Source organism: Silurus aristotelis (assembly GCF_946808225.1).
Source record: "Silurus aristotelis genome assembly, chromosome: 2".
Classification (NCBI taxonomy): Eukaryota; Metazoa; Chordata; class Actinopteri; order Siluriformes; family Siluridae; genus Silurus; species Silurus aristotelis.
Genome location: NC_139575.1, coordinates 17,452,676 through 17,480,668, shown reverse-complemented (window position 1 = coordinate 17,480,668; position 27,993 = coordinate 17,452,676). Strand labels below are relative to the sequence as shown.

Here is a 27,993-nt window from a genome sequence, read left to right as displayed (position 1 = left end):
GTATCTGATTCTTACTGTTCAAAGACATGATTTGCAATCACCAAATGATACAATAATACAATAATTGTACACTAATATATATATATATATATATGTATATTTGTTTGTATATCAGCATCTGAAAATATTTTCTCTTGACACATTTTCTTTAGAAGAATTCATCTAATAATTTTACTCTGAGGGGTCGATTGACACCATTGATACTACAAAATGTACAGTAGAGAAGGCAATTATGCAAACATATCAGTCATAATATCTGTGCTTAATAACAATAAATTAATTATAAATACATGCATCCTAATCTGGAAAAAATAAATAAATCAATAAAAAGTGTATATTAATTGACCTACATCCAATAAACAAATCTACTTTGGTCTAAAGCATGAAAATATTTCAGAGAAAAAAAAAAATCGAACATAAAAGAAAAAGGAAGAGTAAAAAAATGCACATTGTATTTGTCAGATAATGGTTTTAGGATTATCTGACTGGTGCTAGCTAACAGGGAAGCACTTACCCTTAAGTCCAGCTAGAAGACAGCAGGGTAAGAAGGGACAAATCAGAATAACATAAAGACAAGGCTGAAGGAAAAAATGCAGACACGAAAACCCTGACCCCACTACAGCTGCACGACTAAAGAAGGGTACAAGCAAAGCATGAAGGAAGAGAAACACAATGTAAAAACGACGACCTGTACCAACATGATAGTGCAGTCTGAGCTGGTGTAGGACAATGTCAGAGAGAGACAGATAGACAAGGAGGGGGAAGAGGGAGATGGGGAGAAAGATAAAGATTGGTGTGTCTTGAGCGTGTACATGTTTTTTTTGTTGTTTTTTTAACTCATTGCTATGGTGCAGTTGGTTTTAACATGATTCTTTAATGTATAATCACTATATTTGAGTTCTATAATACTGTACTGGCAAGTAGTCTTACCTTTTAGAGGTCTATAATGAAAAAGTTGTAAAATGTATACGTTATGCCAGTAGCAGCAACTACAGTATAATAATTCTATGAAGGCACTGCATTCATTAAAAATGACAGACCTGGTTATACATTTCTTTTTATTCAACAACTGATAGATAATAGAAGAAAATATTTAAAAATGTTGAGCAAACTACAATTACTAAGTCAGCTTTTAAATTAATCACATAATAAGTTTAGTTAAATATGTTTTAAAGGAAAATACCACCCCTAAACCTTTCTACAATATATTTGTGATTCTGGTGCTAATTTGCTGGTTGGTGCTATATTTGTATTATTTCCATGAGAAGTTAAACAATCATAAAGAGCATAATTTTAGCAGCGTCTTTTCTCACTCATCATTTATCAGCAACATCTAATGCAATATTAATAAAAAATTCAAAGCTAATGAAGACAAAAAAGTTACACTCAAAGTTACAGATTGCAATGCAGCCATATTGCGTTGTGCCACATATTTGGCTAAGCTATTAGATGAGAAGTGCAGTGGTGTTAACAGTGTTGTTATTTTATTATACAGAAGACTAAAATTTAAGTCTTTGGAACCTGATATCCATGAGCACAATAGATATGTGAGAAAGCTGGACGGATAATACGACTAAAACCCTGCTGCATTGCTCTCTATAGGTAAAGTCAGAATTAATTCCTACTTCTGCCACCGCTAACTGGATGTCGAACAGCAAAATGGATAATGTTGGAAATTGGTTGTCGAATTTAACAAAGACCAACATATTGATTCAAACAAAAAGAATAATCAACTCAGAAATTTTACTAAGAATACACCACTGAAGTGGTTCAGGGTGGATTTGTCCTTTAATTAGACATTAATCATCAGAAAAAATCAGAACCTTCATAGCATTCTAGAATCTGTTTGAATCAACTGCAACAAATATTGAGGCGTTTTTTTGTGTGTGTGTGTGTGTGTGTGTGTGTGCAAGGTCAGTTTGAGGGCTATAAGTGGTGAATGGTACAACTATGTGCCATTCAAACCCACACTATGTAGAAGGTGTTAGTGTGAAACATGTACTGCATTTCAGAGGGAAGAGCTACATTCCATTTTTAAAATGAAGAATCTGAATGACATCGGCTAAATTTCGCAAGAAACTTTTACATACTAAATAATAATAAGTGATTGATTGAAAACACCTCAATTGCTTTTGATCAACCTTGATATTTCCTTAAGCTGAATGAGGTCACTTAATCAAGAATAATAATAAGAGTAATACTTCAAAAACATTTTTAAAAAAGCAGTATGCTTACAAGAAAACTGCAAAGATGGTAATATCTCAGCAGCTTTTAAAATGACTAAAAATCCTCAATCTGGATAAAGGCTGAGGCTGTAAGATGCACACCAAAAACATAGATTCCGTTCTGAATAGCAGGATCTATTTTTGTTTTGTTTAGACACTCAGTTGTCTCATTAAAAACGCTTCAGTTGCATATCAATTTAGGGTTAATTCATGATCAAAACAGCTGTTATATAATTCTGGTCCATGTTCATTAGAAATTAAATGGATGCTTATGTATATTATGGTTGCATTAAAATTTCATATTCAAACTGTAAAAGATGGAGCACTTTCAGATTATTGCAGTCGAAGGTTGAGAATTTATTTTAGGTTTTCATTTGCTGTCCACTTTTACTTCACTAGAGAGTTTTTTGAAGACATAACATAACATCAAATAATAATTAATCAATAAATAAATCATTAAATAAATCAATAAATCAAAATATTAAAACATTCCATAATGAAAACCATGTACTACTCTTTGGCAGAAATTTGATCGGAATGTTCATAACAACTTCAGTCTTTTCTCAGCATGCATTAACAATGATGAAAGTCGTAAACTAAAGAATTAAAAGCATGAAAGCATACAGTATAGTGTGTATATTCTGAAAATGGCTCCATGTTTTAATTTTTTTTGGCAAGCAGGCTAAAATCTAGTATAAAAAAAGTTACCTTAGAATCAACACACACTCCACTGTACACACTCTTTTCTTACCTTTTATTACTGCTGCAATCTGTTAAGAATGCAAGCTATTGTACAGGTGAGATATTAGGTTCTCATTGTTGACCAGAGTTTCTTAAACTATTCAGACTTTAGGGCACTGGGGCAGACAGATTTAAAAAATGACTAGAGAATAAAAGTTTGTGTTTGTGTGGCTTTATGTATCGAAGTGTCACAGAATTTGTTGCTTTTAAATGGACAGCTACTTAACTGGTTATTAAATTCAAGTTAGTTAACACTAGGTCATATTTCTGTTTTTGTCATACCTGTATAAATGTCTACTATATTTTCCTAAATAAAATTATGAAATACACTTATAGCTTGCCTGTGTGTAATTGTACATTTGTGTAACAGAACTTACAGAACTGAGAAATAGGTGCATCCATCTGTGCTGCTGCGCCGCTCTTGGAGTTTAGTTTCTGGACCTGGGTGGGAGGGACCGGCTTGTGTGATTGGCCTGTAGCCCGGTACATGGCCTGCACCCATAGAATGCGGTCCTGCTCATCATCGCTGGCGAAGATCACAGTGTCGCCCTCCTTGACGGCATTAAAAAAAGCACGACCTCCGTCCAAACCTACACACAATCAAAAAGATAACATCATGTAATCTATGACTCAAATTCCACAAACAACTTACATTTTCTATCAAATAAATGACAATAAACTGGTTACCAAAGAAGAGTGAAGTAATTAATAAATAAAGATTGCAATATTGTAAGAAAGTTCACATAAGGGTCATATCCAAATTTGGCAACTGAAAAGTTCCAAATGGTATGGCAATATTTACTCCAGAAAAGACATATTTAGAGTTAGATTACACACCAGCTCAAGGTAGCTTTCTGGGTGCCCCATTCAGATTGTGCAAGATACTAGATTGACAAATTTTCTTAGGAAAGATTCTTGAGATATCAAAAATAAATGTTTATAACCCACTTTCAACTATAGTTCACATTTTTACAGCTATAAAATAAAGTTTTCAACATAAACAATACCCCAGATAAAGATTTTGGGTCTCCTAATCCCCTCTGTTCAAGAATTACAGTATTTGTGAACTTAAATTGTTGCATTTTTTTTTTACTTAAATAGTGATGCCAAATCCTTCTTAACAAGATTCCACAATTTCCTTATTGAATTAATAAAGTATTCTGATTTAGATTCTTATTAAGCCAATATTGTGGAAAAAATGGGTTTCAGTATGAGGTACCTGTCAACTGTCACTGAGGCTATTTCACACTATGTAAATAATAGTTATGGTACCGATATGCACAATATTAGTGTGTATATCTGTGTGTGTTTATGTACCCACCTGGTTGTGGGTCAGTATAATCCACAGTATACCCATCCAGCTGTAGCAGCTCCTGTGGCTCTGACTTCTTCTCCCGATAGCTGCACATGGCAAAAGTGTACTGGCTCACCTGCAGCACCAAACACACACAAACACACACACACACACACACACACACACACACACACACACGTATATGTCTTTGGAACAGATTGACACCAGCGTTTGTTGTTTCTGTAAAGTAACATTCTTTTCTGAGTCATATGCCAAATCTTCATTCATCATCTATTTCTCTAGACAGTTTTTTCATTGAATGACTCATAAAATTTAGATGACTGACCTGGACCAGAACAAAGAAGCGCTTCTTCCAGCGCTTCCAAACATTCTTCCCAAAAGCCCATAAGTACCTATGCAGTAAAACAGATCAAACGTAAATGAGCCTGAAGCCCAAATTCATGCTACTGCAAAGGAGAGCAAGCATAAATACAGAAAGCACATTCTGCGTTATAGCACACTACAGTGAGCTCCTGGTACACTATAAGAGCTCTTTTATACCATGATACCTTCTTGTTTGTTCTGCTCTTTAGAAAAAGAATGAAAATAGCAACAACAATGCAGGACTCTGGAATGGATCAACAGTTTTAACATTACCCGCAAGCCTTCATGTTCTGGGGCTTGTCCATGCGAACAGCCAGTTTGATTCTCAGGTCTTGGTCTGGGCAGGCTTTGGTCACGGTCATCTTATGCAACTCAGACTGCTTTGGGCTGTTAGGGGTCGGGTGAAGGACAACCTAATTAACAATGAGAAGGGAAATTACCATTGGTTATGATCACATGAGCATACTCAAGCAAAAACAGAGGACTATCATGTTACACATTTTCAGTTCAATGTGTGTTTTTTTTTTTTTTTTTTTTGTTTTTTTACATATGCAGCATCATTAACAGTATAAACACTTTGAAGGACACTGGATATCACCAAGTTTTCTTAGAGCTGATATGTAGATGTTACATTTAGAGTCAGCACTTTTTATTTTTCGGAAAACTCTTTATATTCAATTAATTCGTACTCATCCTCCTGAACAGGGGAGGGAGAGTTACATTCTGAATGTGTCACTGCTTTTGTGGCACCTTATCAGAAGGGAGCGAGCATCTTTCTTATCGTATCTCATGTCATCTTTCTCAATCCGGCTCTTCTGTCAGACTCCACACTCACCCCACCTCATGCCTATATTTGATGAGTTAGCATAGTCTTCAACTTTGCAAAGTTTAAAAGAGCTTGGAGCTGGCCTGCTCCTCAGAGGTAACACATCCCACATCCCAAGGTCAGACTGAACAAGCTAACAAACTAGACAGATGACACAGTGTAGCTGAAGCGTAATATAACTACACGTTTGGCCAACATACAGCTTCATCATGCTCATGATATTTATGTCTCAAAATGTTATTTTTTTTCAATAAAAAATTGTCATTTTAAAAATGCTGAACTCTAATACAAACCAGGTTTTTAGAATCAGAATACTCTTTATTGCCAAGTATTATGGGTTGCATGTACAAGGGATTTGTCATGGTGTGCTAGTGATATAAAAATATGAACAACTATAAAACCTAGGAAAATAAAATAATAAAATAATAAATAAATAAATAAATATAAAGACATTAATTATACAGTTTGTGCAGGGTATGTTTTGCCTCAGGTTTGCCTCACGTTTTTTTGATTCTTATACAGTGATTGTATAATACTGGGTACTGAGCAGTGAAAGTCGCAGGGTTTTGGCACAAAGTGTGAAGTGGACACGTCTCTCCACAGGGAGGTTAACTGAGTCTGCAATAGACCTTTTTACTGTGTAGGTGTTTGTGTGTATGTCAGCAGGGAACATAAAAAAGACAAAGTGTAGTCAGTGAATAGACAGGATGGCTAGAATTTCTGCTCAAACTAAACAGTTTCATTTTTTTCTACAGATGCTTGAAAACAAATTCTATTTAAGTTAAGTACAATGCTCCAAAAACAGTACAGTGTGTTGAACATTATAAAAGTACTAATAAAATAATAGAAATCTCTTAATCCAAATGAAATGTCCTTATTCATCACATCTATTCAGTTGGCACACATTCATTTTTTGCACATAACCTTATTCAACATACACATTCATGCTTTAATATAATATGTTATATGTTTAAAATATTGCTCATATATATATTGCACAGGTTGATTACTTTGTATAGACACGTTCATCTCATTGTACAGCTCTATCTTTCCATTTACTACTTGGCTTGCTTTATACCGGGCATATTCATTGCCCCTGGATATATCCCACTGCTTAGTCTGCACTTTAATAGTATTTGGTTAGATGCTAAGCTGCTAAGCTTGTAATCATACCTGTACTCTGTATAATGGAAAATGTAATTAATCTAATCTAATCTAATCTAATCTAATCTAATCTAATCTAATAGAAATCTAAATGGAAGAGTAGATGTCACAACACCTGTCCACTTCAAATTCATCAGAGGTGTAAAGCTATGTTTAGAGTTTCATATTCTCCAATAATCAGTATCTGCATCCATATTTTAAGCCTGTATCTCTATTCAGGACATGGTCTTTATCAGACGTTAAAAAGGGTTTTTTGTACATTTGTTTTTTTATTTGATATAAACCCTAACACTACTGAAACACCCTAAAAATTTGGTATCTTTGGTTACAAGCCTTAGTTAGTTGTTTCAACATTCTCAATAAGTGCATAAGCTGAATGAACTCCTTCAAAGATGAGTCAGTTATTCATCTTAAACAAAATCACACTTATTCAGTAAATACTCTTAATTATTCCGTTTCTACAGCGATGCTAATAGCAGAGTAATGTGTATGCGCTGAGGATTCATCGTAGTAGTCATTCTGTCTCTAGAGTAACTGACAGTAACAAAGTGACTCACACACAATACACAGTTACCTACTGAAGCTTCTTCTCTAATTAATAATGTTGTCCGAAAGCAGGTTAGAAATGTTTGCACATGTAATGTAAGGTCTCCATAGACTTCAGAAGCATAGTTTTCTCACAGGAATGCTTTAATTTCATAATTACTTGCATATGCTGCAATGTCAGACTGCATAAATGTCAGATACATAATCAAATTTCATAATCTTTTGCAGTATTTGGTAATGATTTGCATGCAATAAATGAGTGACCCATTTCAATACAGCAGTAAACTGGTAGAATCAGCATCAGAAGCTAAGAAAGCAAAAAAAAAAAGAAAGGAGACTCGTACCCTGCCCAGCTCCTTGTCCTCCAGGGCCAACACTCCTGTACTCTCAGTGAACAGTTTGACCTTCACTGCTGGCAGAGGGTGTGTAGTGGTGAAGTCTCCTTGAGTCCCCCATCTAAAACACACATTCCTCATTTGAATTATACCACAATTGAATCATAATACCAAAAAAAAAAAAAAAGAAATAGTAAAATGTTCATATTAACTATTCAGGATTTATGTACTATTTTGGCAAAATAATCTACTGATGTGTATGAGTGGGCCATGCTGTTTTAGCAAAATAAAAAACAACATCGTGGCATGAGGTAGCCTAATGTAAAAGGAATGTCTGTTGGCAGAAGGCCAACAGAAGGCCACTTTTGTACGTTGCTCTGGATAAGGGCGTCTGCTAAATGCCGCAAATGTAAATGTTAATGTAGAAGGAAGTTGGTTACTGGCAACAACAGCACGTTTTGAAGTGCTCCATCAAAGACTGTGGAAAACGTACTTGTTGACACCTTTCATAAATGTTAAGCAAACATCTGCTTACAGAAAATGCTATGATATTTATTTGTTAGTTAAATTTATTTATTTCTTTATTTTTTTTTTTACTTGTTATTCAATCATGTAAAGTGTCTGCAATTCAAGTTCCTGTGAATAAGCTGTTTCTATAGAAACAATAATTTTTAAAAGGCTGCACATTAATATAAACCCGTGATTTGGATAATTGTTGTCAGAGCTGCTGTTTTTTTTGTTGTTGTTTATTTATAAATTGTAAAACCATGAAGGTTTTATATAGTGTATATACTATATAGTACATATAGTACAGACAAGATGATCCACTTTTTCCACCCCCCCCCCCCAATTGTCCCCTGTTGCCTTCCTTTTGACATCTGCTCTCTTCCTAGCACCATGCTTCACATTCTCTTCTTTCCCCTAGATGATTCAAAGCCATCACCAGAGGAGAAGCATAATAAAAGGAAGACAGGCCCTATGTCTCTGCTCTGCTGCGTGCTCGACTTGCATCATTTCTAACACTTATATGAATGTGAGACTGCAACGACACAGCAAGTGTGAGAAGAGTGAAGGCAAGAGGGGAGAGAAAGAAACATGTATAAATCATGCTGCTACTGATAAAGTATGCAGGAGCAAGAGTGCATTTTGAACTGATTGTATTATAAATCCAATGATAAGACTTGACATAGATGCTAAAAATCAAGCAGATGCATCAAGCATACAAGCACATGGAGTGGAGTGAGACAAAACAATTTCTGAGTGCTGCACTGTGAAACGCCAGTGCGAACGAATTGAGGTTACAGCCTTGGTTAGAGATTTAGTGTAAGCATAAAATCACATGTTTAATATGTTCCCCTGAACAATCATCCATCACCCAGCGTGTACTTCCACAGCCTCGATGAGAGCCTGAACTGGCCCAGTAAAGAAATGAACACGTGACATCATCTGCTACCGTGGAAACAGGCGACACGTGTCGGAGGCTGCAGTCAGATGAGACTGAGTAAGTGTGTGTGAGACAGAAAAGCGGAAGAAACGCCTTTTGTGAGAATCAGGAGAGTAGTATATTGACAAATCTATTGTCGGCGTTAAGAAAGGACAGTCTGTAAAGAAAAATTGTTAGAAACCAGCTATTAACATACTAAAAAAACTATAAAAAGCTTTAAAGGAAAGGTGGATACTACAACCACATTAACAGAACATAAGCGTGTCCAAATAATCGAAATCTATACTAAATCACTGGAGTCGGTGTGAATGAATGGAGCCATTTGTGTGTGTGTGTGTGTGTGTGTGTGTGATTATTAATTATATATTATATATTATTAAAAATATATACCAGACAAAGCTCAAGGGTTTCCTTTTGTTTAATAAGTATTAAATAAAGGTTAGGTTTAGTTAGCTGCAGTAATAATTATGTAAATGGAAGCCTCAAAAAAGAATAAAATAAATGTTTTGTGAATCTTTAAGTCTCTCGTAATCCCCCTCTTTCTTATGCTGGTCAGGTGGTGTTCATTCCTAGTTCAATTTGTTTGGTTCCTCTTGTGATAGGGTGGTTAACATTCTGGCAGCGAGGGTGCTGACACTGCACTACACCATGCATCACACTACTCAGTGTTTGTGTGTGTGTGTGTGTGTGTGTGTGTGTGTGTGTGTGTGTGTGTGTATCGCTGTGTGTGCGCATCATATTGAATTGCACTGTGGTTTCCTTCTATCTTTTCTCGAGCCTTTTTTTTTAGACTGGTTACAGTTACATTTAAATATAAACTGGAGGCATATAGTACAGCCTAAATCACTGTCTTGATCCCCGCCCTAGCCTTCTCTCGTTCTGTCTCTCTTTCCTTTTACTCTGTCTCAGTAAGAAAGAGAGAATGCGGAGAATAGAGGAGAGAGTGTCCTTGGTGCTACTTCATGCCCAGTTTTGTCATCAGTGGCGTAGACCAAAAAGGTGACCTTGTGCATCGAGGAAAAAACAAATGGGGAATAGTATGTGTATATTTATATATAAGATGCAACATTCTTCATGTTTGTGTGTCTTTTGTATGAGCTAGTCATTTGTGATATTTGAAACTATATGCTGCATGTGATGATGGATCTAACTACCGTAATTCTTTTGTGATATCATTATACTTCAGTTCTGGAGGCTTGCTAATTTTCACTTTCAATCTATTTTCCATTCCTTCAACTCCCTCTCTCTCTCTCTCTCTCTCTCTCTCTCTCTCTCCCTCTTTTCACACTCCCTCTGTCTGTCTGTCTCTCTCTCTCTCACTCCTTGTTTTTAATCAGTTTTTCCACAGCTGACTGCACTTGTGAGGGGTAAAAGAGTCTACACACTCTTTCCTCTTCCGTTTCTCTCTTAGCCCAGCCAACCCCCCACCCCATTTTTTTCAGTTCATTATAAATTGGCACCTGAACCAGTGACAGAATAAGGAGCCCCAAAATAGCTCAAAATCATGTGCTTCTCCCCAGAGTCTCGGAGTGTCCAAAAGAGTGCAGGCTGGAACACAGCCTGCACTGCAGTGACGTACACATACCTCCATCCTAGGATAGGCAGAACCCTGGACAATTCTAATGCGCCACAAATACAGTCCACTAATATCAGGTTTGAAAGGTACATTATAGTGTTTATTTCTAATATGTATCAAACTATATGAATGTCATAGACATCACAGACACACAATTACAAATATAATGGAACACATTTCACATTTTATGTTCTCGTCATATTTTGTAAGTCATATTACTAACAAAACATGTCACAATAGCAAACTTTTCTGCCATTAAAAATAGACCTGAATCCTCATAACACTGTCATATTGGTCAGGAACAGTAAAGCAGATTTTATTTCTCAGAGATAATGAGCCTGTAATTTTGTCAGTAAGGAGTTGCCTATAAGAGAGATTAAACTAGATTGTTTCTTTCTTAATCCACTCTGCACAAACATGGTCTGTGAAAAAAACGACATTACATAATTCAGCTACTTCAAAGCACAGACTATAAAATACTACTGGTTCCCCCAGAAGAGAAATCAGCGTTCCCTGGTGGTCTAGTGGCTAATGGCCTAATGCTCTAGGTTCAATTCCTGGGCAGGGAACCAACCTAGCCAAAAGTCAGCAGACTAAAAACTGTGCCAAAGGAGGACCAACAGAAACTGAGCATGGGTAAATGCACTCATGCAAAAGAATACATTTTAAATGGTTTATACTTTAGGATTTAAATTATGTAAATAATTGATTTCTGTTAAGAAATTCAGAAAAGTGAATTTGAACAAATAGCAATGAATGTATCTTACGTTGGTTTGGAAGCCTCTGCTTGGTCCGTTTGAAGCTTCTCTCCTCCCTCGACCTCCATAGTGCAGTACACGATGCGGTTTGGGGCGAGAGATTTCAGCCCCTGGACCTCCATAATCACTACCTACACAGGACCACCACATTTAACATTTAATAGCAATTCTGAAGGACAAACTGTTGAAAGCCTTGACAGAGGCGCATGCCTCAATACCCCAACAAAACCTCATTAAATAGGGCCTCTCAATAAGTGTAAATTATTGGACAGATTAATCTTTGTTATTCAGGGTCCTGAACATAAGCAGAATGTTTTTTTTTCCATTTTTCCTCTTTTCCATTTTCCATCTTTAAACCTCCAAATATCAGTTATTATCAAGGATGTGTTATTGCCAAGGATGTTCATATCCTTTAGCCAGCATTTAAAATAGTAAACAAGTATTTAAAAATATAGTCAAATATTATATTTTAAATGGTTTCTCAATACTGACAGTAATTATTACATTTCCATGTCAAAATGAGTTGCTGCAATTGTGCTTTATTGCTCCGCTGAGGCAGAAAAAAACAATTACGTGAGAAGATAAGCACATTGAGCAGCGTAATTTATGAGTGTAATATGAAAAGCATTATTACTGACTTGCTAAAAAGCTGTGTGCAAGTGACTTTTCAAATAAAATTTTAGCATTAGCAAATTAAAGCTTTCAAAATGAGTATAGAAATCACAAATGAGGATCATAAAATCTTTAAACGCAAAAGAAAATACATATATTTCCAAAAACATGCTGACTGCCATTATGTCCCAAACACACACCTGCTACTATACACTAAATGTAATGTTGGTATTTTCTAAAACCTATACAACATTTCAGAACAGAATTTTAAATAATAAGACTATTTTAAAAAATCTAACACACCTGTTCACATCAGAGCAGCTCTTAAATGTAACAGAAGAATAAATTATAATCCTTTACAAACATTTGTTGAATGAAGATGATAGTTTATGGAAAATGGTTCTGATAATAAAATAATGCAGCAACAAAACTAAAGAAAAATTCCACCCTGAACACTTTTGCACACCTTTATATTTAACATTAATATGAACAACCTAGAATGGTTTCCTAGAGTACCCACAATGCTATTCAATGCTATTATTGTCTACCTACATAAGCTCAGCCAAAAGCGACAGGTGCAGCACGGCTTTGGTCCTTTAGTCTATCCCTTGTACTCATCTGTAAACTCTATTCAAACAGATCAGGTTCCAAGACTCCAGCTTTAGAGCTAATACTGCCATTGAACTCATTATCTCGTAGATCACTCACCAGCCAAGTCAAATCTCTGCTGTAAATGACTATAGCTTAACAGTGTCACTTAGCTGCACATCATCATGGAACTCTGAGTCCAAATTTGATCTGTCTTCACTTTTATGTTACACATTAATATGTATTAAACATAGAATCATTTTGAATGATAAAAGGAGTAATTGCTCTTTTGCAGAAAAACCTGAATAGCACTTATGTTTAAGATCACTTCTTTTGTTTTGCCATTAAAAGCTATAGTAACTGTTACGAACTGCAACTATTTCAAAGGATTAATGAAAATACAGCATCAACAAACATATTAAAACCGGAATCGCTAAGCACATCATGAAAGTTTCATTATAAACACCTTTAATGTGTTTCATGGTGGACTTTTGCTTTCAGAAACAAACAGAAGACTCATCATATTTTTCCCTTGGGCTAAAAAGGGGTTTTGCTGTGGTATTTAAGTGTGTTTCTTCTTTCCTCAGAAACCAGAACATGCAGAGTGTGACAATTTTCTATCAGGCGTCCTTTTTATCAGATCCCCTGCTGTTTCAGCATATTCCTGAATACATGCTGTTCACTTCACTGCTGAAATCAGCTTGAAAAAATCAATCCCTCCCACCCTTAATACCCACAAAATCTGAGCGCTGACACAAAACAGACAACTTGTGTCTTAACCCTGTTTAGATCTATAAAACACTGCTTTGCCAAGTACTATAATAACTGCAGTCCTGCTGTATTATAATAAACAGCCAGGAGGACAATCCAGCAGAAGATGATTTAAATTTAAGCACAAACTTTGCGTGTGTGTGTGTGTGTGTGTGTGTGTGTGTGTGTGTGTGTGTGTGTGTGTGTGTGTGTGTGTGTGTGTGTTGCGTCTAGTGTATTCAATATTCTTCAAGATCATTTATCAAAAAAACTAAAAAAAACCAACAGTATTAGTCTTTTTAATATACTGCAGTCCTGTCCTCCTGTCTCTTACAGTGTGCGCCTGTATTTCTACAACACTCAAGTGTGAAAATCTTGTGAAAATCGAAGCGTTATAAAGGTGTCAAACTAACACTGTAGCTGCCAATGCTGCTAAATCTATAACTGTCTCAGATTCTCTAACACAACGCAGCTCTTCATGAATTCCTAATGAGAAGCATCCAACCTTAAAAGCTGGCAGAGGACATTTCATGTAAATGAAGCAAAGACAGGATATTTAAAAATAGCACAGTACATAGTATGGATAGAAAATCTCATCAAGATGCATCCATTACAGCAAATATTGATGTGCATTCTACTTAAATCAGATTTCGGAGAAAATCACTAAATCTCATTCGCTCATGTTTCCGAATGACACAGGGCATAATAGGAACAACATTAAAAGCACATTTCGCTGATCTTTCCCGGTGACATTAAAAGCACATTTCTTTTTGCCAGTAGAGCAGTGTTTTGAGGGTTTGTAAATTATGGAACATTGCTATATAATGGTCACTGACAGTGACATGGAGTGCCAATGCTTTTAGGTCCTTCACTTAGATACACTATTTGGTAAATAGTACTGTTCATATACAATCCATTCAGAAATGATTGCAACATGACATTGCAAAAGATCAATTTAATTGACAATGAATTACAGAATCACTGCTCATAAATGATCATCCAAAACCATTATTGTTGCTGTTTTTTTTTAAAAAACAACTTCATTTACAATTAATCCACAAGCAATGCAATATAATTCCAAATTAAACCAAACATTAAAAATACACTTAGAAAAATTATGTGCAGTATCCACACAATAAATGAAAAAAGGTAGGATTTAAGGATATATATATTTATTTATTTATTTTTTTCACAGTAACAGAAAGTCCCAAAATTTTGTATACACCTTATAGCACAGCAATTGGCAATGATTTTGCCAATGACAATTTTTTGTTTATTAATCAACTGTACCTATGGCTTATCAGTTACAATTATGCTAAGGAACAGCTTTGACGTGTTTTCATAAATGTGAAATAAACATTTCTTCAAAGCTATCCAATAAATACAAATGTTCTTTGTTAAATAACAACCCTAACAAAAATTCCACCAGAATTTTATTGGATCAATCACCATACAAGTTCCTGAGAATAATTTGTTCCTTACATATTATAATACACTAATACATCGAGTATTAGTCTAAATTAATATACACCTTCTAGAAAATTAATAGACACCATCTGGACTAGCAGTATCGAGAATTCTGCAGCATTGCAGTAAACAGAGAAAATATTTCAATCCCATTTTCCTTTCATTTTCTATGCTTCCTTAGCATACAATATTCCATTTTCTCCTCTGAACGGGCAAGAATTTATAATTTTTTGTACATGTCAGTAACCTTCCTGTTTTTACAAGAAAGAGCTTCATCATGTGAGTTTCGTGCTAGCACTGTGTTTACAATCTGAAATTCTGGAAGATGTTGTGTCTAATTAATACAAGCATAATGTACTAGAACAATGAAAAATTTTGTGTGAAACATTAAAGACCTTTGAGACTCAGTAATCTCAGCCTCAGTAGTCACAATAATGAACACTGGGATTTAAAACTTGACTTTTGTTTATATAGAAACCGTTGCGGTGATTTAGTAATTTGAGCAGTAATCAGCCCTTTCTGGAAGTAAAACATGTTCTAGGTAAGATGTTAGTATGATCAAAAAACAACCTAGTAGTACTACATACACCCACAAAAAAAGACACTAATCCATGCTACTATTTGTTACCTTCAAGCGTGCACCTTTCGCACATTTTCTATGTACAGTAACTGCTACCCCAAAGGTTCATGTTGTGTATAATTAACCTCCATATACTAATCTATAGTGAAATTACGTAGGGTATTACCCAAATGACAAGGGCAGGTACAGTTTAATATTCATTATCCATACCTTTGTTATATATGACCTAAGAATGCAGAGCCTATGTTGATGTGAAACATAGTACATTACTAGAAGAGAGGAAACTAAACTACAGAGTGAATGTCAACAAAAGGGACATCTGGGATCAAAAATGCTTCTGCTAAGAACAATGATCTAAATCTAATATCTTCCATTTTGAAATCATGTAATGGGACACTTAGCAAATCCCTTTGTGCAAAAAGACACTTTAAAATAAAATAGATAGCTCATACGCTGCTATGTTCCCCGATGGGTTGACATTTTAATATAGATTTAATTTAAAGAACATGGGAGACATACTGGAAAGTTTTCAAAAGATTAACATTCTGTACCTCTAGTGTGAAGGAGAGAACCACGTCTGACTTGGACAGTTGGTTCTCATCCTCCTGGCCCATGTCGATGATGGATGTGTTGTGTCCTCTTTTAAGTTTCTGAAGTTTGAACTCTCCTCCCTTGGACACAGGCATGCTCTCAAGGTTAGCCATCAGCTGGTTTACAGATGACTTCAGCTCCTCAATGTACATGGCCTCCATCTCCTTTGACACAAACTTGGGAAACTTGCCTGCCTGTGATATTTTTTTTGTTTTGTTTTTTTTAAAGCAGGGAAAAAGGTCAGTTTAAGGATCTATTGATAATAAGTCCTGAAATACTAACAAGAATATGAATGTGTGAGATCCTTAAAATTCTGAAGAACAAATGTATACAGTATATTGTGCAGATATTAACATTTATAGTGCATGCTGTTTCTGTAACACAGATGGTGCCTAACATAAACATGTACTCAGAAACAGTATTGATGTCAATATTAAAATTTCAAGGGAATTTCATACGGAAGTCATTGTGAGTGATATGCTATTGTCAGATAATGTAAAACAACATCAAAATGAAATGCCTTAGTACTTCCCACATCATAGACTAAAGTGATGTAAGCATTACTTGCATTTCATATTTAAGGTGGATAACTGTGTAGCAAAGGTGTGTGATTACGCACCATGATCCATAAATGAAACTCACCCTGGCAATCTGATCAGCCATTTGCAGACGCCCATCCAGCTCCCTCCTGATCTGAGCCGCCTGTTCATCCAGATTATCCAACTATAAATCACACACACACACACGCACACACACACACACACACACACACATTGAGCAATTCTTGTTCCCTCAGCATGTATTAATCTGTTCCAATTCTAATAAATTTTTCATTTCCATTTCCAACACAATTGAGGTCATCAAAGATCACTCTTTATTCTTAAAAAGAGACAGCAGCTTTGCTGTTTTTGGATAGAGATAAAAAAAAAAAGGTCAAAGGGCAATTACAGAGTTTAATTTCTAATTAGGTCATCTCATTAAACTGGAATGTTATGAATTCAAAGCTGACAGCAGGTCCAATGAAGACACATCGAGTGCATATTGTAATAGCTACTGATCAGTTTCTTGTCAACATACAGGAACAAGCCAGTTCTCAAAAGCATACTGCTTTAAAACAGAGACTTTTCAACAAAATGATATCTGGATAGCCAATTTCCAACTGAATTACAATTCCTGCGATTATTACACTCACTGCAGATGTTCTTTAAACAATCGGACATAATATAAGGTTTTGGAAATTCAGCAACAGTACATTATTTTTGCACGATTTCTGCATACAAGCAACAATAAAAAAAGATAATCAAAAACACTGCTGGAGCCAAACAAGTTTTTTTATCCTATTATTGAACCTTTTATCATTTAGTATAATGAAACATTCTATAATATCCTTTAACACCATCTGTGCTTAGTGTGCTGTGCACATGTTCTAGCACCCCACAGTCTGGAATCCCATTAACTTTCCTGAAGTTGATGCATCTTTCTAATGGAAGCTTTTGTTTTATTTTCTGACCTAAATGCAAAGTTTTGAAACGGTTACCCCTCTAGCTCGCAGTGTTTAAGCTCGTTTGTTAAAAAATCTTTTAAGTATAGTGACAGTGTTATCCTCTCCTTTACATAACTGACACTTTATATCCATACACACAGTATGTAGATTTGGATACAAGGAAAATGAGAGTGTGTGTGCCTGTGTGTCATGTGCCTCCTTTTGAACGGAGTTTTATGTGCACTTTGTATTATCTAACGCATCCCTCCCGCCCAGTCAGCCATCACTTCCTGTGCATGTCACTGTCTTGCTCTCACCCACGCAGCATCTAAGGACTACAGCACCGCAGCAACCCGTGCTGTGGCAACTGTCACCTTGGAGCGGGATACCCCAATCACTGGCGGCACAACACTGTCATGTCTCCTGAGCCCGCCCTCTGTGGCCTGCTCTCCTGGGGCTCTGTTCTAATTAAACATGGCACGACATCCACAGGAACCCTGTGAGGCTGTGTGTTTGTCTCTGTGTGTGTGGCTAATGCTCCAGTGAGGAAAAGGACAGTGCTGTCACTGAGTGGGTGGCTGAGCTTTGCTAAACAGGAACACCACTTGTGGCAACTCCTTCTGAAGTCTTTGCCTTAATGTGATCTTTAATCTTGTAACATGAGCAAAGAGAGAGTGTGTAACAAAACACTGTCAGTAACCTTGAGCGCCTTACATTTTTAGGTCAAGTAATGCACATCAACCACGGACTGCAGAAAAAGTTAGAACATTTAAAATAGCTAAATATCATCAAATCCATTAACCGCTTTATTAGTCTGATATAGATGGTGAGATTCAAGGATTTGCATCAAAGTTAACGTGTGTTAATGTGATGCAAACTATCTGTACTATATTGAATTGCATAGCATCATATTTCTTTTCCAGTGCATCGTATTGCACTTAATCGCACTGCGTTGATTCAAAATTAAAACCGGGTCAAACTGCTTCGTAATAGGGGTGAATCGTATTGCATTGCATCAGTAGCTGTTTTATATGTATATTTAATGTATCAAATAATTGGCTATGCATCGAGATGCAAATCGCATCAGCCTCAGTTATGGAGATGTACATATAGTCTGACAAGCAGAGGACAAAAACGTGACGAGTTAAAGTAGAGAGCACCAAATGATGACGTACAAGTCATATTGGCATAAAGATATATTTCTGCACTTCACAAGGACGTGCGATTTTAATTAAGCTAGAGATGAAAATAAAATGCTTCACTTTCTCTCTGCTAATAGCATGACTCCATTTTGTTTGCTGCATGACTGGCATGATTATTCCACTTGCCCGTGGTTCTGGCAGGTGGCCTGCAGTGCAGTGGGATGGCTAGCTGGAGTTCTGCAGCACTGCTCCTCAAGGAGCTGTCACTTGTCTTGCCCAATTCATAAACCCAGCTGCTGTTTCTATGGCGATAATCCATGAACGTCGAAGCTGGGCCGGGTTGTAGACCTATATGCACTAATGTAATAAGCAAAATTAATTAAAATAGTTTTCTCTGCTGTTTTAATGTAAAGGTTTATTAAAAATTTTATAAAAGCTTGTAGTGCACATCTTAATCATAGCATGTCTAAAGCTTCAAGCTTGGTGTTTAAACTTTGAACACTTTTTAAACCCAGGGAATATCCAAAAGGCCTTAGGGAACCTGGGTTGCAGTGTGTGTGCATCAGTATAGTGGCATGCCTATGCTACGTTCGACTGTATGGCTCAGTATTTTAGTAGATGTGAGCTGGTACAGTAGCTGACTGTCACCAGAGGGAGCTCCTGGCAGCTGTTAGCTTAGTTTTATCCACATGGTAATGGAGAGTGGCAAGGCTCTTATGCATTAATAATGGATGCCCAGATTTAGCCTTGCTGACAGCAGTCGTAAACGCGAGGAAAGAGACAGATCACCAAAACTGCTCTCTCTCTCTCTCTCTCTCTCTCTCTCTCTCTCTCTCTCTCTCTTTTACTCTCTCTCTCTCTCTCTCTCTCTCTCTCTCTCTCTCTCATACTCTCTCTCTCTCTCTCATACTCTCTCTCTCTCTGTGACTCTCACTAAGAGAAAATCCTTTTTTTCTACTTACTTGTCTGACTCACTAGCAGAAATGTCTTGGTGTGTAAGAGGGAGAAATGGAAGCTGTCACGGGTGGTGTATCTGGTGTCACATTCCTATACCCTAATATGGTGTCAAAATGGATACATACAGCATGAGCCACATTATAGCTGATCAGGCATCTATTACCTTGCTTACACTCTCACGAACAATGATTTGTGGCCTGTATGTAACAAAAGGCTACAGAATGTGCAAACCTGCAGATACATGAATAATATTAGCAAGGTTTGAAGCAGTGAGGTACTTTTTTCCATTTCTAGTATTTGAGACACGGGTGGACAGGTAAGTATGTTTTTTTAAATTGTCACCAGTGTGGGGTTCTAAAAAAAAAAAAAAAACAGTGCCCCAGTAAAAACAAGATTAAAAACACAGCCTACTAGTTTAACCACCCAAGAGTCTAAAAAACTGCTTTATGTAATTGTACAACAAAAAGTTGTTGTTGGGCATGAGATTTAAGGTGGGGGCGTTTACTCCCAGTGTGAAAAAGAGACCCAGAAGACACCATAGCCTTACAGTACTAAAAGAAAATAAAGGAAAATTAAATCCCAGCTCACTGCTTTGGTTGTATTTTGGAGAATAACATGCTAGCTAATGAATTTTAAATATGGTACTTACACTGGGATTAAGTGGGCAACATTGAATTGCTATAGAGCTAGATAAACAGAGATCTGTTTTTTGGAGTAGAAGGCCAGTGTTTGCATAAAACAGGAAAATGGGCCCTTTAACAGAGCACGCGGTTTCCAACCTGTCCCTTTTTGGCTGTCACTGTGTGCTGTAGTGCCAGACGGAAAATCTGCTTGATCTCTCCTTTATAACCATCTTGACATATTTATGAATGGGGGTAGGTGAGGTAGATAGAGAGAGAGAGAGATCAGTGCAAGGAGGTTAAAGGAATAAAGACAAAGAGAAAGATAGACACAGGGCTAAGGAACTGAGATAAATGGTTCCCAGAAGTCACTAATGGCATCCACATTAATAATTAAATGTGTAGTAGGTACAATGGTACCCAATTTATAGTGAATCACTGGCACATTCATAGTGCTGGTACAGTATAGTGGACAATCCTAACAATGTGTGTGTGTGTGTGTGTGTGTGTGTGTGTGTGTGTGTGTGTGTGTAACCCTGCCGTAACCCTGCTGAACTCTCTGAGCTGTTGGTTAGTGGAGCACGTAATTAGCTCCAGCCACCAGCTGCACAAAGCCACTCTCTTTTTTCTATCTTCTATCAAGTGTACATCAATTCCTCCCAACATGTCTCACTTGCACAAGCACACACAAACATTTCGCCTGTCCATCATGTTTATCCTCATTCTGGGGAATCAGAAGGTTCACACACTCACACACTCGAACCATCCACAATTTTTCAAGTTAATAATCTTCAGCAGCATTAACATATGAATGTATTCTTAAGCAGCTCAGCAGTTCACTCTCAGTTCTGTTTTTAATAACATAAGGTGGTGACCCGGCAACCTGGAAGATATATTGACCTATGATAAAGAACTGTGTAAGAGAGAGAGAGTGAGGGAGAGAGAGACTTGCGCATCCCAGATTCAGTGCACTCATTTTCCTAATGCCTCTTCACATACAGTAAGAGACTGATGCATTCATTGCTCTCATGCTCCGCTGATGGTCGTTAACTAATTCAATCAGCACAAGAGTGCTGCAGAGAGAAGTGCAAGTTGCAAAGTAGATATTATGGGGAAATATTCGTGACAGCGAGTATACAAGTGTGAATCAACCATTTACTGTTCACACTATTCCTTCGAGATACTCTCTTTGGGAGTCAGGGTGTTCCAACAAAAAAAGCGAATGTGCTTATTGCTTTATAACAAATATGGTGTTTAAAGATGTTTTGGATTTTCAAAAATTGGATTTTTGAATTTCAGAAGAAGGTTCTGGGTGTCTTTTTTGTAGTCCCAGTTCAGTCAAAAGCAGGTAAAAAAAAAAATAATAATAAAAAAGTCAATAAATAAATACAATTTTACAAGGGATACAATGCCTAATACGAAAATATCAGTCTATTATAACAATCATGTAAAAAAACATCTGGATTTAGATGAGCTATAATACTGTACTGTGGAGATTTACACTCATTGAACCACTAGGGCATTAGTCATTAAGAAAGTCAGGTACTGATGTAGGGTGAGGAGGCCTGGGGTGCAGTCTAATTCTAAAGTCTAAAGTTGTTTAGTAGAAATGAGAGCCCTATACCAGGCCACTCAAGATCTTCCACTCCAACCCATGTGAACCATATCTTTATAGTGCTCGCTTTGTGCACAGGGACATTTACATGTGGGAACAGGTTTGGGACCCCAAGTTCAAGTCAAATGACATCCTATACAATTGCGTGCCTTTGTGGTGACAGTTTGAAGTAGAAACACATATGGATGCAAAAGTCAGGTGTCCCAATACATTTGTTTAGTTTATTTCCACTTGCTAAAATGACTTTGAGCAAGTGGTGGAAAAAAAATGAAATCCACTCTGACTACCAGTTCTTGGCAAAAAATCAACCAACAGCATACAGAAATAGCTGAAAATGGCAGAAAACAGCAGTGTTTATAAATCACAAGTATGGGTAACATTAGAAATAATAAAAGGGATTGAATGAAGAAATAGAAAGGACATGAAGTAAAGCAGAAGCTGTGACATTTGGCTTGCTCCAGGGTGTGTCTTCCATGTCACTTCCAAACTAGAAAAATAGCTCAGACAGATTCAAGAATCCTGGCAGCATTGAAATATCATTCCTCAAGTGTGCAAACCAAGCAAGCGAAAAAAATCTGGTAGAAAACCCAAGTCAGTGGTAAAAATGCCAGGGACAGACTAAAGCCCTCTGCTTTAGTGTGCAGTGTTTAAGTGGTTATAAATAAATGTTAAACTCACAAGACAAATGGTGGGTCCAGATTTACACTACTCTCTCCTGCAACTACACATCTATTTTATTCATCCATCTTTACTAATACCACTTTATCCTGGGCAGAGTTTCAGTAAACCCGAGGTGGGAATACACACGTTGCACACAATGCACGCATTCACACCTAGGGGCAATTTAGAATAGTCAATCCACCGACCTGCAGGTGGAAACAGGAATGCAGAGAACACACATTAACCTTATACACTGAGCCACTGTACCACCGAACATACCTGTTCTATTAATTTCACTGGAGTATTTAAATAATTCATAATAGTTAATAGATAAGATGATTTAGGATGTGCATTTGAATAATACATTGAAATTTGAAGGGGCCTAATAACCGAATGGATATATTTAGTGTCAGACTTATTTGAAGGGCTTTGAAAAAAAAACTGAAAAATTTTAATTCAACCAATTAAAAAGCATATTAATGCCAATATTAATTCATTAACAAAGCCCAGAGAAGAGACATTCTGCTTGGTCAGTAGTTGTGTATTATATAGCAGTAATAAATGGCATACAGATCTGCAGAATCAGAAAGCACTGGGTGTTTCTTGGTGGTCTCATTAGCTACAAATGCAGGTCATCGTTGTGTAGGTTATAGACTACTTTTTCCTCGATGTGGTGGATAACCAAAGATGCATCTTGCAATATAGGGTTCTAAAATATGCAAAGTCAACATTAATACAAAACTTGGTGCCAGTATCTTTTTCTCTCACTGTTTCTGGATCTGTCTCTCTTTATCATTTGAAAACTGAAATTCCTGTTGGATAAAGAGCTTGTTAATGTATGATGATGGACCACTTGTTTCATTTTTGATGATGTAAATGTGTGTTAGCGTGTGAGGGGGCAGGCATCAGCACATTTGCTCTGGCTGTGTGTGCGTAGTGCCAGACAATTTCTGCCAATTACATGTGATTGTGCTTTCATTAAATACACTCCAGGTGGTGTATGAGTCGTCTATTGGCTGGCAAAGAGAAAAAAAAAATCCTCCTACGCATGGCCTTGAGACCAACATAGAAGCGGGAAAAAAAAAGAGTGAGTGAGCTGTTTTCCACTTACAAAAAGTAAACAAGCTTGGTTTGATGTGTCGAACAGTTTGATGCAAAATGTTCACAGACACATTTGATGTGTTTTAATTCATTTTTGAGTGATGTGTGTATAATATATTGACCAAACAAAGGTGCAAAGGTTAAACTGTGTTTGGTTTAACAATGGACTCATGTATATAGATGGATCTTTCCCCAAAATTCCATTGAACAGTTGATATTATTGATAAGTCTTAAAGCACAAGACATTGCAAAAAAGCTGTTTCAGAATGATGGCATCTAAAGGCAAAAGTCCAAGTCCAGTGGTTCCCCAACTACAGCTCAGAATTAAAACCTGCTGTGGACTCTTACTGTGTTCTGTTGTTTGAATCTGGACTCATATGAACACTATTATACTTTTAGACAATGAGCATTTTTCTCTGTAGTGCAGTCATTATAGTTTTATGATGCAAAATGCTTTTGCTGTCACTAACTGGCAGGGTGATGGTGACAGCTAAGCCTCTGACTCATCCCTGATGTCTGCCTGCTTTGCCCGATGGAAGACAAAAATAGACATCTGGATTGTTTCACGCTTAAAGGATCTAAGGATGAAAAAACGTGTCCAGGGTAGATATCTTTGGGCAACTGCAAAAAGATTTCCACCTGATCTTTTAGCTGACTCAACATTATTTTTGGAAGGCAGAGCCTGTATCAATCGAATGTAACTGATATTGCAAGAAAAGTGTGCTCAAATGCATTATACTGTTATTGTAAATTTGTCTTAGCTTCTTGTCATCACTATTCGACAAGGCTTGTAATTGAAGACAAAGAAGAATACGTTAACGCTTTTATTAACAGGACCACATTTAAATGTTGTAAAACATGGCATAAGCAAAATCAAGGAATTATGAACTCTGACACTAAAGCTATGTTGTGTTGTTTTTGTATATCACTATATATTTACCAGGCATCCAGGTGCAACAGGGTGCACAAATCATGAGCACAGCATGCAGGACATGAAGAACACATTCAGGCTACTCATTTTTCATTCACAGTTGCCTGACAGAGAAGCAGGTTTTGTAGGCTGGTGATAGATCTGTAGCTAGTGTTTTTCCTTCTTTTTCTTTCTTCATCCAACACATCAAGACAACACAACAAAGAACAATAATCCTACACTTTCTCTAATTACAATATTAAACTCAATTGTTTGATATTAAATGCAATTAAATGCAATTGATATGCACTTCTCAAGGGGTTCATATTTTTCTCAGCATCTTAAATCTGTGCGACACACAACACTTTTCCATATTAATCCACTTGCTGTATGTGAACTGAAAATCAAAGTCTGGTTGTTGGTGAGGACTGTGTTTTACTTTGCATCTTATTAAGCTTGATGAAAGACAGTATTTCCAGATTTGGGGCTTCAAAGGTGATGTAGAATCAATAAGACAGTACTAGGGACCACTATATTCTTTCTACAATATAGAAGAAATCATATGTACATTTTGAAATCCTGAAATCTCTTTATGCATGTCTGCCTAAAGTACAGTATAACTGTACCACTGGCTCTAACAGTACACTCACCTGACAGGCCTGGTATAGCAGCTGGTGCTCAAATTTTTTGATGCCAAGTATTTGTTGGAACATCTCATAGAGCTGTTCTTTGCTGAGGATGAGCTCAGATGCCGCACTTGCGGTCATGCGCTGCTGAGCCTTGCGTGGGTCCTCATCCCCGCGGTAGATGGTATCAAACTTGGCCATCCAGGAACTGAGGACCGTCTCTTTACTCAAACCGTCGATCTCAGGCAGGCTGCGGACGCGTTTTTCGATGTGCCGCTTGAACACTTCACGGCAGTCCACAGCAGAGAAACCTCCAGTCTGGACCATCTTAGCCACACGATCACTTTTCAGAAATACCTAGGAGGTCAAGTCAAGAAGTCAATAAGAATTTATTGTCATTTCAACCACATAAAGCTGCTGCTGTACACAGTGAAATGAGACAGCGTTTCTCCAGAACCCTGGTGCTACATAAAACAACAGAGCTACATCACACAACATAGAGCTACATAACAGAAAACTGAGCTAAGGACTAAGTAAGTTCTCCTTGCCACATAATTGCATTGTGTGCAACCTAGTGCATACAGTGCAAGACAAAATAACATACACAAAAAACACATATAAGTGCCGACCAGTAAACCTACTGTATAATAAGTTATACAGTACAATGTGCAAAGGAGAACTATAAACAATAGTGTATTTGTAAACATAAACACAATGATGTGCAAAAACAGCAAGAACAGCAATCAAGAGGTGTGCAAAAGAGCATGTACACAGTATGCCATGATTATAATATAATATGGGTGGTGCTAAAGACATGGATGTGTATGAATTAAAATGAGAATTGAGTGTGTGTTTGAGTTCAGGTTGTAACAGTTCTGTAACACACAGGAAGCACATGTCCCAAGTTTTAATATGTATTAAAATACTTTCTTGGGTATTTTTGTACTTTCAGAATACTGAAAAGAACCAAACCCAGCCGTTAGGGTGGCACAAGCCCTTAGTGCCGGTCCCAAGCCTGGATAAATGGGGAGGGTTGCGTTAGGAAGGGCATCCAGCGTAAAAACATGTGCCAAATCCAACATGCGGCTCACAAATACGGATGATCTGCTGTGGCGACCCCTAACAGGAGAAGCCGAAAGAACGTTTATAGAAACACCCCTAATTGCATATCCTGTATTATTCATCAGTCTCTCATAAAATATTGTATTACCGGTACATAAATACTAGGGGTGTAACGGTACACATATTCATACCGATATCTTTCGGTAGAGGTCTTTCGATGCAAACATTTTTAAGTGCACAAATCGGAGTTCCCTCAGGAACATATTAAGGACTGCAAGTTTGTTTAGTCTCCGCCTCGCACTCGGAGTGCATTTAATATTATAAAATTCGAAAACACACACACAACAATGCCAGGGGTATAAAATGAAACTAGATTTAGTGCAGTCACAAAATCAGTGAATTATGGACGCAGTCCCTATGGTACCTTAGTTAATTCATCTAGACATTATGTCACTTTATAAACGTAATATTGTATAGTATTTAACCAAATACACAGTTTAAAATGTTATTCCTAAAGTTTCTGAACATTCGGTCCCACTGCGGATTCCCACGAATTTTAAGAAAATCCGGAACTTGCTGTTAGTTAGGTTCCAAATGAGAACCAGCTGTGTAATCCAGATGAGACCTAACAAATGTAAAATATTAAATTTTATTTTTCCATTTATGTATTTTTATTTAAATCGGTTTGTGCAATCAAAATGATAAAAACCGTGTGGTGCATTAATTTGATTTATTATATTAAAATATTATTTTATTTATTATTTTACCAAGGAGGCATTTTATTTAAAATTGTTTAAAAAATTTAAACTGTTGATGCTCAAAATTGTATTAATAATAAACTGAGTTATTAAGAGACGACAAGCAATTACTGTATATGGTTTGCATTTCTTCCCCCTAACCGTACCGAAATTGTACTTAACCTTAACCTAAAAACCGAGGTATGAACCGAACCGTGGATTTTGTGTGACGTTACACTCCTAATAAATATTTATTGGTAATACCGTTAGTGGATCCTGATCTAAGATTTTGTTAAGGCAGGGCATAATAAAAAAAATAATTCAACACTGAAACTAGATGCACTTCACAGTAGACAATTTAAATTTGACAACATGCAGTCATCCAGCACAAAGTCTAGCATACCTTTTAGAGTGGTTTTCAACACTATTTCATTTTATTTTTTGTTCAAATGTGTTTGATACAGCAGATGTGTTCCTGTCAAAGAGCTAAAAACATTAACCCGGGTTGCCAGGTTTCGACTGAATTTTCCAGCCCAACCACACATTGAAAATCACACAACAGATCTTAAACTAGCCATAAAAATGTCAGACAATGGAAAATAATTTTTTTTTACTAATTTTATGTGAGAAGCATGGATGTACGGATATTATCCGCTCCACAACCCCCTTTGCTTTTTTCAATCTTTGCAATTAATCGTACAATTGTAAAGGATCTGTATATTATAGATAGACTGTCTGCACCAACACTGTGCTTTTGTTGCATACATTTTCAAAACATCTGCTATAAAACAGCATCTTCACAGAAAAGATACTCCATACAAACAATTCCCTATAAGTTTTTGGTCTATTGTGCTATCCGCGAGAGACCGGGAAAATCAGCGAAACAAATTAGTTATGTGGCAAATGCAATTCCGCGATAAAACGGGGGCATGAGATTCAAACCGCGGTAAGGCAGGGATTACTGTAATATACACAGCATAATTTCTGCCCCAATAGGATTTTAATAATGCTTGTTGCATTTCCCATTTTTGACCACTAGATGTAATAATAACTCTATGGAGCCAAATAGAAAGCACAATTAACAACATCTAGAATAGTGACCAAATCAGCTGATATTTCCTTTAAAAAGTGCCATTCTTTAAATTGTTGGTCATAGATGTAAATTATATTGAAACAAAAGTTCATAAGTAATAGAAGGA

At 36.7% G+C, this 27,993-nt stretch overlaps 2 protein-coding genes across 17 annotated transcripts in view; one reads left to right on the top strand and one right to left on the bottom strand.

The window, feature by feature from the left end:
- LOC310715102 (craniofacial development protein 2-like) overlaps positions 1–27,993 on the top strand; it is a 367,511-nt gene that overhangs the window by 240,457 nt on the left and 99,061 nt on the right. The window lies entirely within an intron of this gene.
- cadpsb (Ca2+-dependent activator protein for secretion b) overlaps positions 1–27,993 on the bottom strand; it is a 91,334-nt gene that overhangs the window by 36,274 nt on the left and 27,067 nt on the right. For all 16 annotated transcript variants that reach the window (XM_083570549.1, XM_083570558.1, XM_083570557.1 and 13 more), the window contains exons 3-11: positions 25,020–25,352; positions 16,524–16,604; positions 15,842–16,075; positions 11,303–11,424; positions 7,525–7,636; positions 4,918–5,057; positions 4,607–4,673; positions 4,288–4,396; positions 3,344–3,556 (exon numbers count right to left, since the gene is read on the bottom strand). In XM_083570549.1, coding sequence (XP_083426675.1) covers positions 3,344–3,556; positions 4,288–4,396; positions 4,607–4,673; positions 4,918–5,057; positions 7,525–7,636; positions 11,303–11,424; positions 15,842–16,075; positions 16,524–16,604; positions 25,020–25,352 — 1,411 coding nt within the window. The remainder of the gene's footprint in view (positions 1–3,343; positions 3,557–4,287; positions 4,397–4,606; positions 4,674–4,917; positions 5,058–7,524; positions 7,637–11,302; positions 11,425–15,841; positions 16,076–16,523; positions 16,605–25,019; positions 25,353–27,993) is intronic.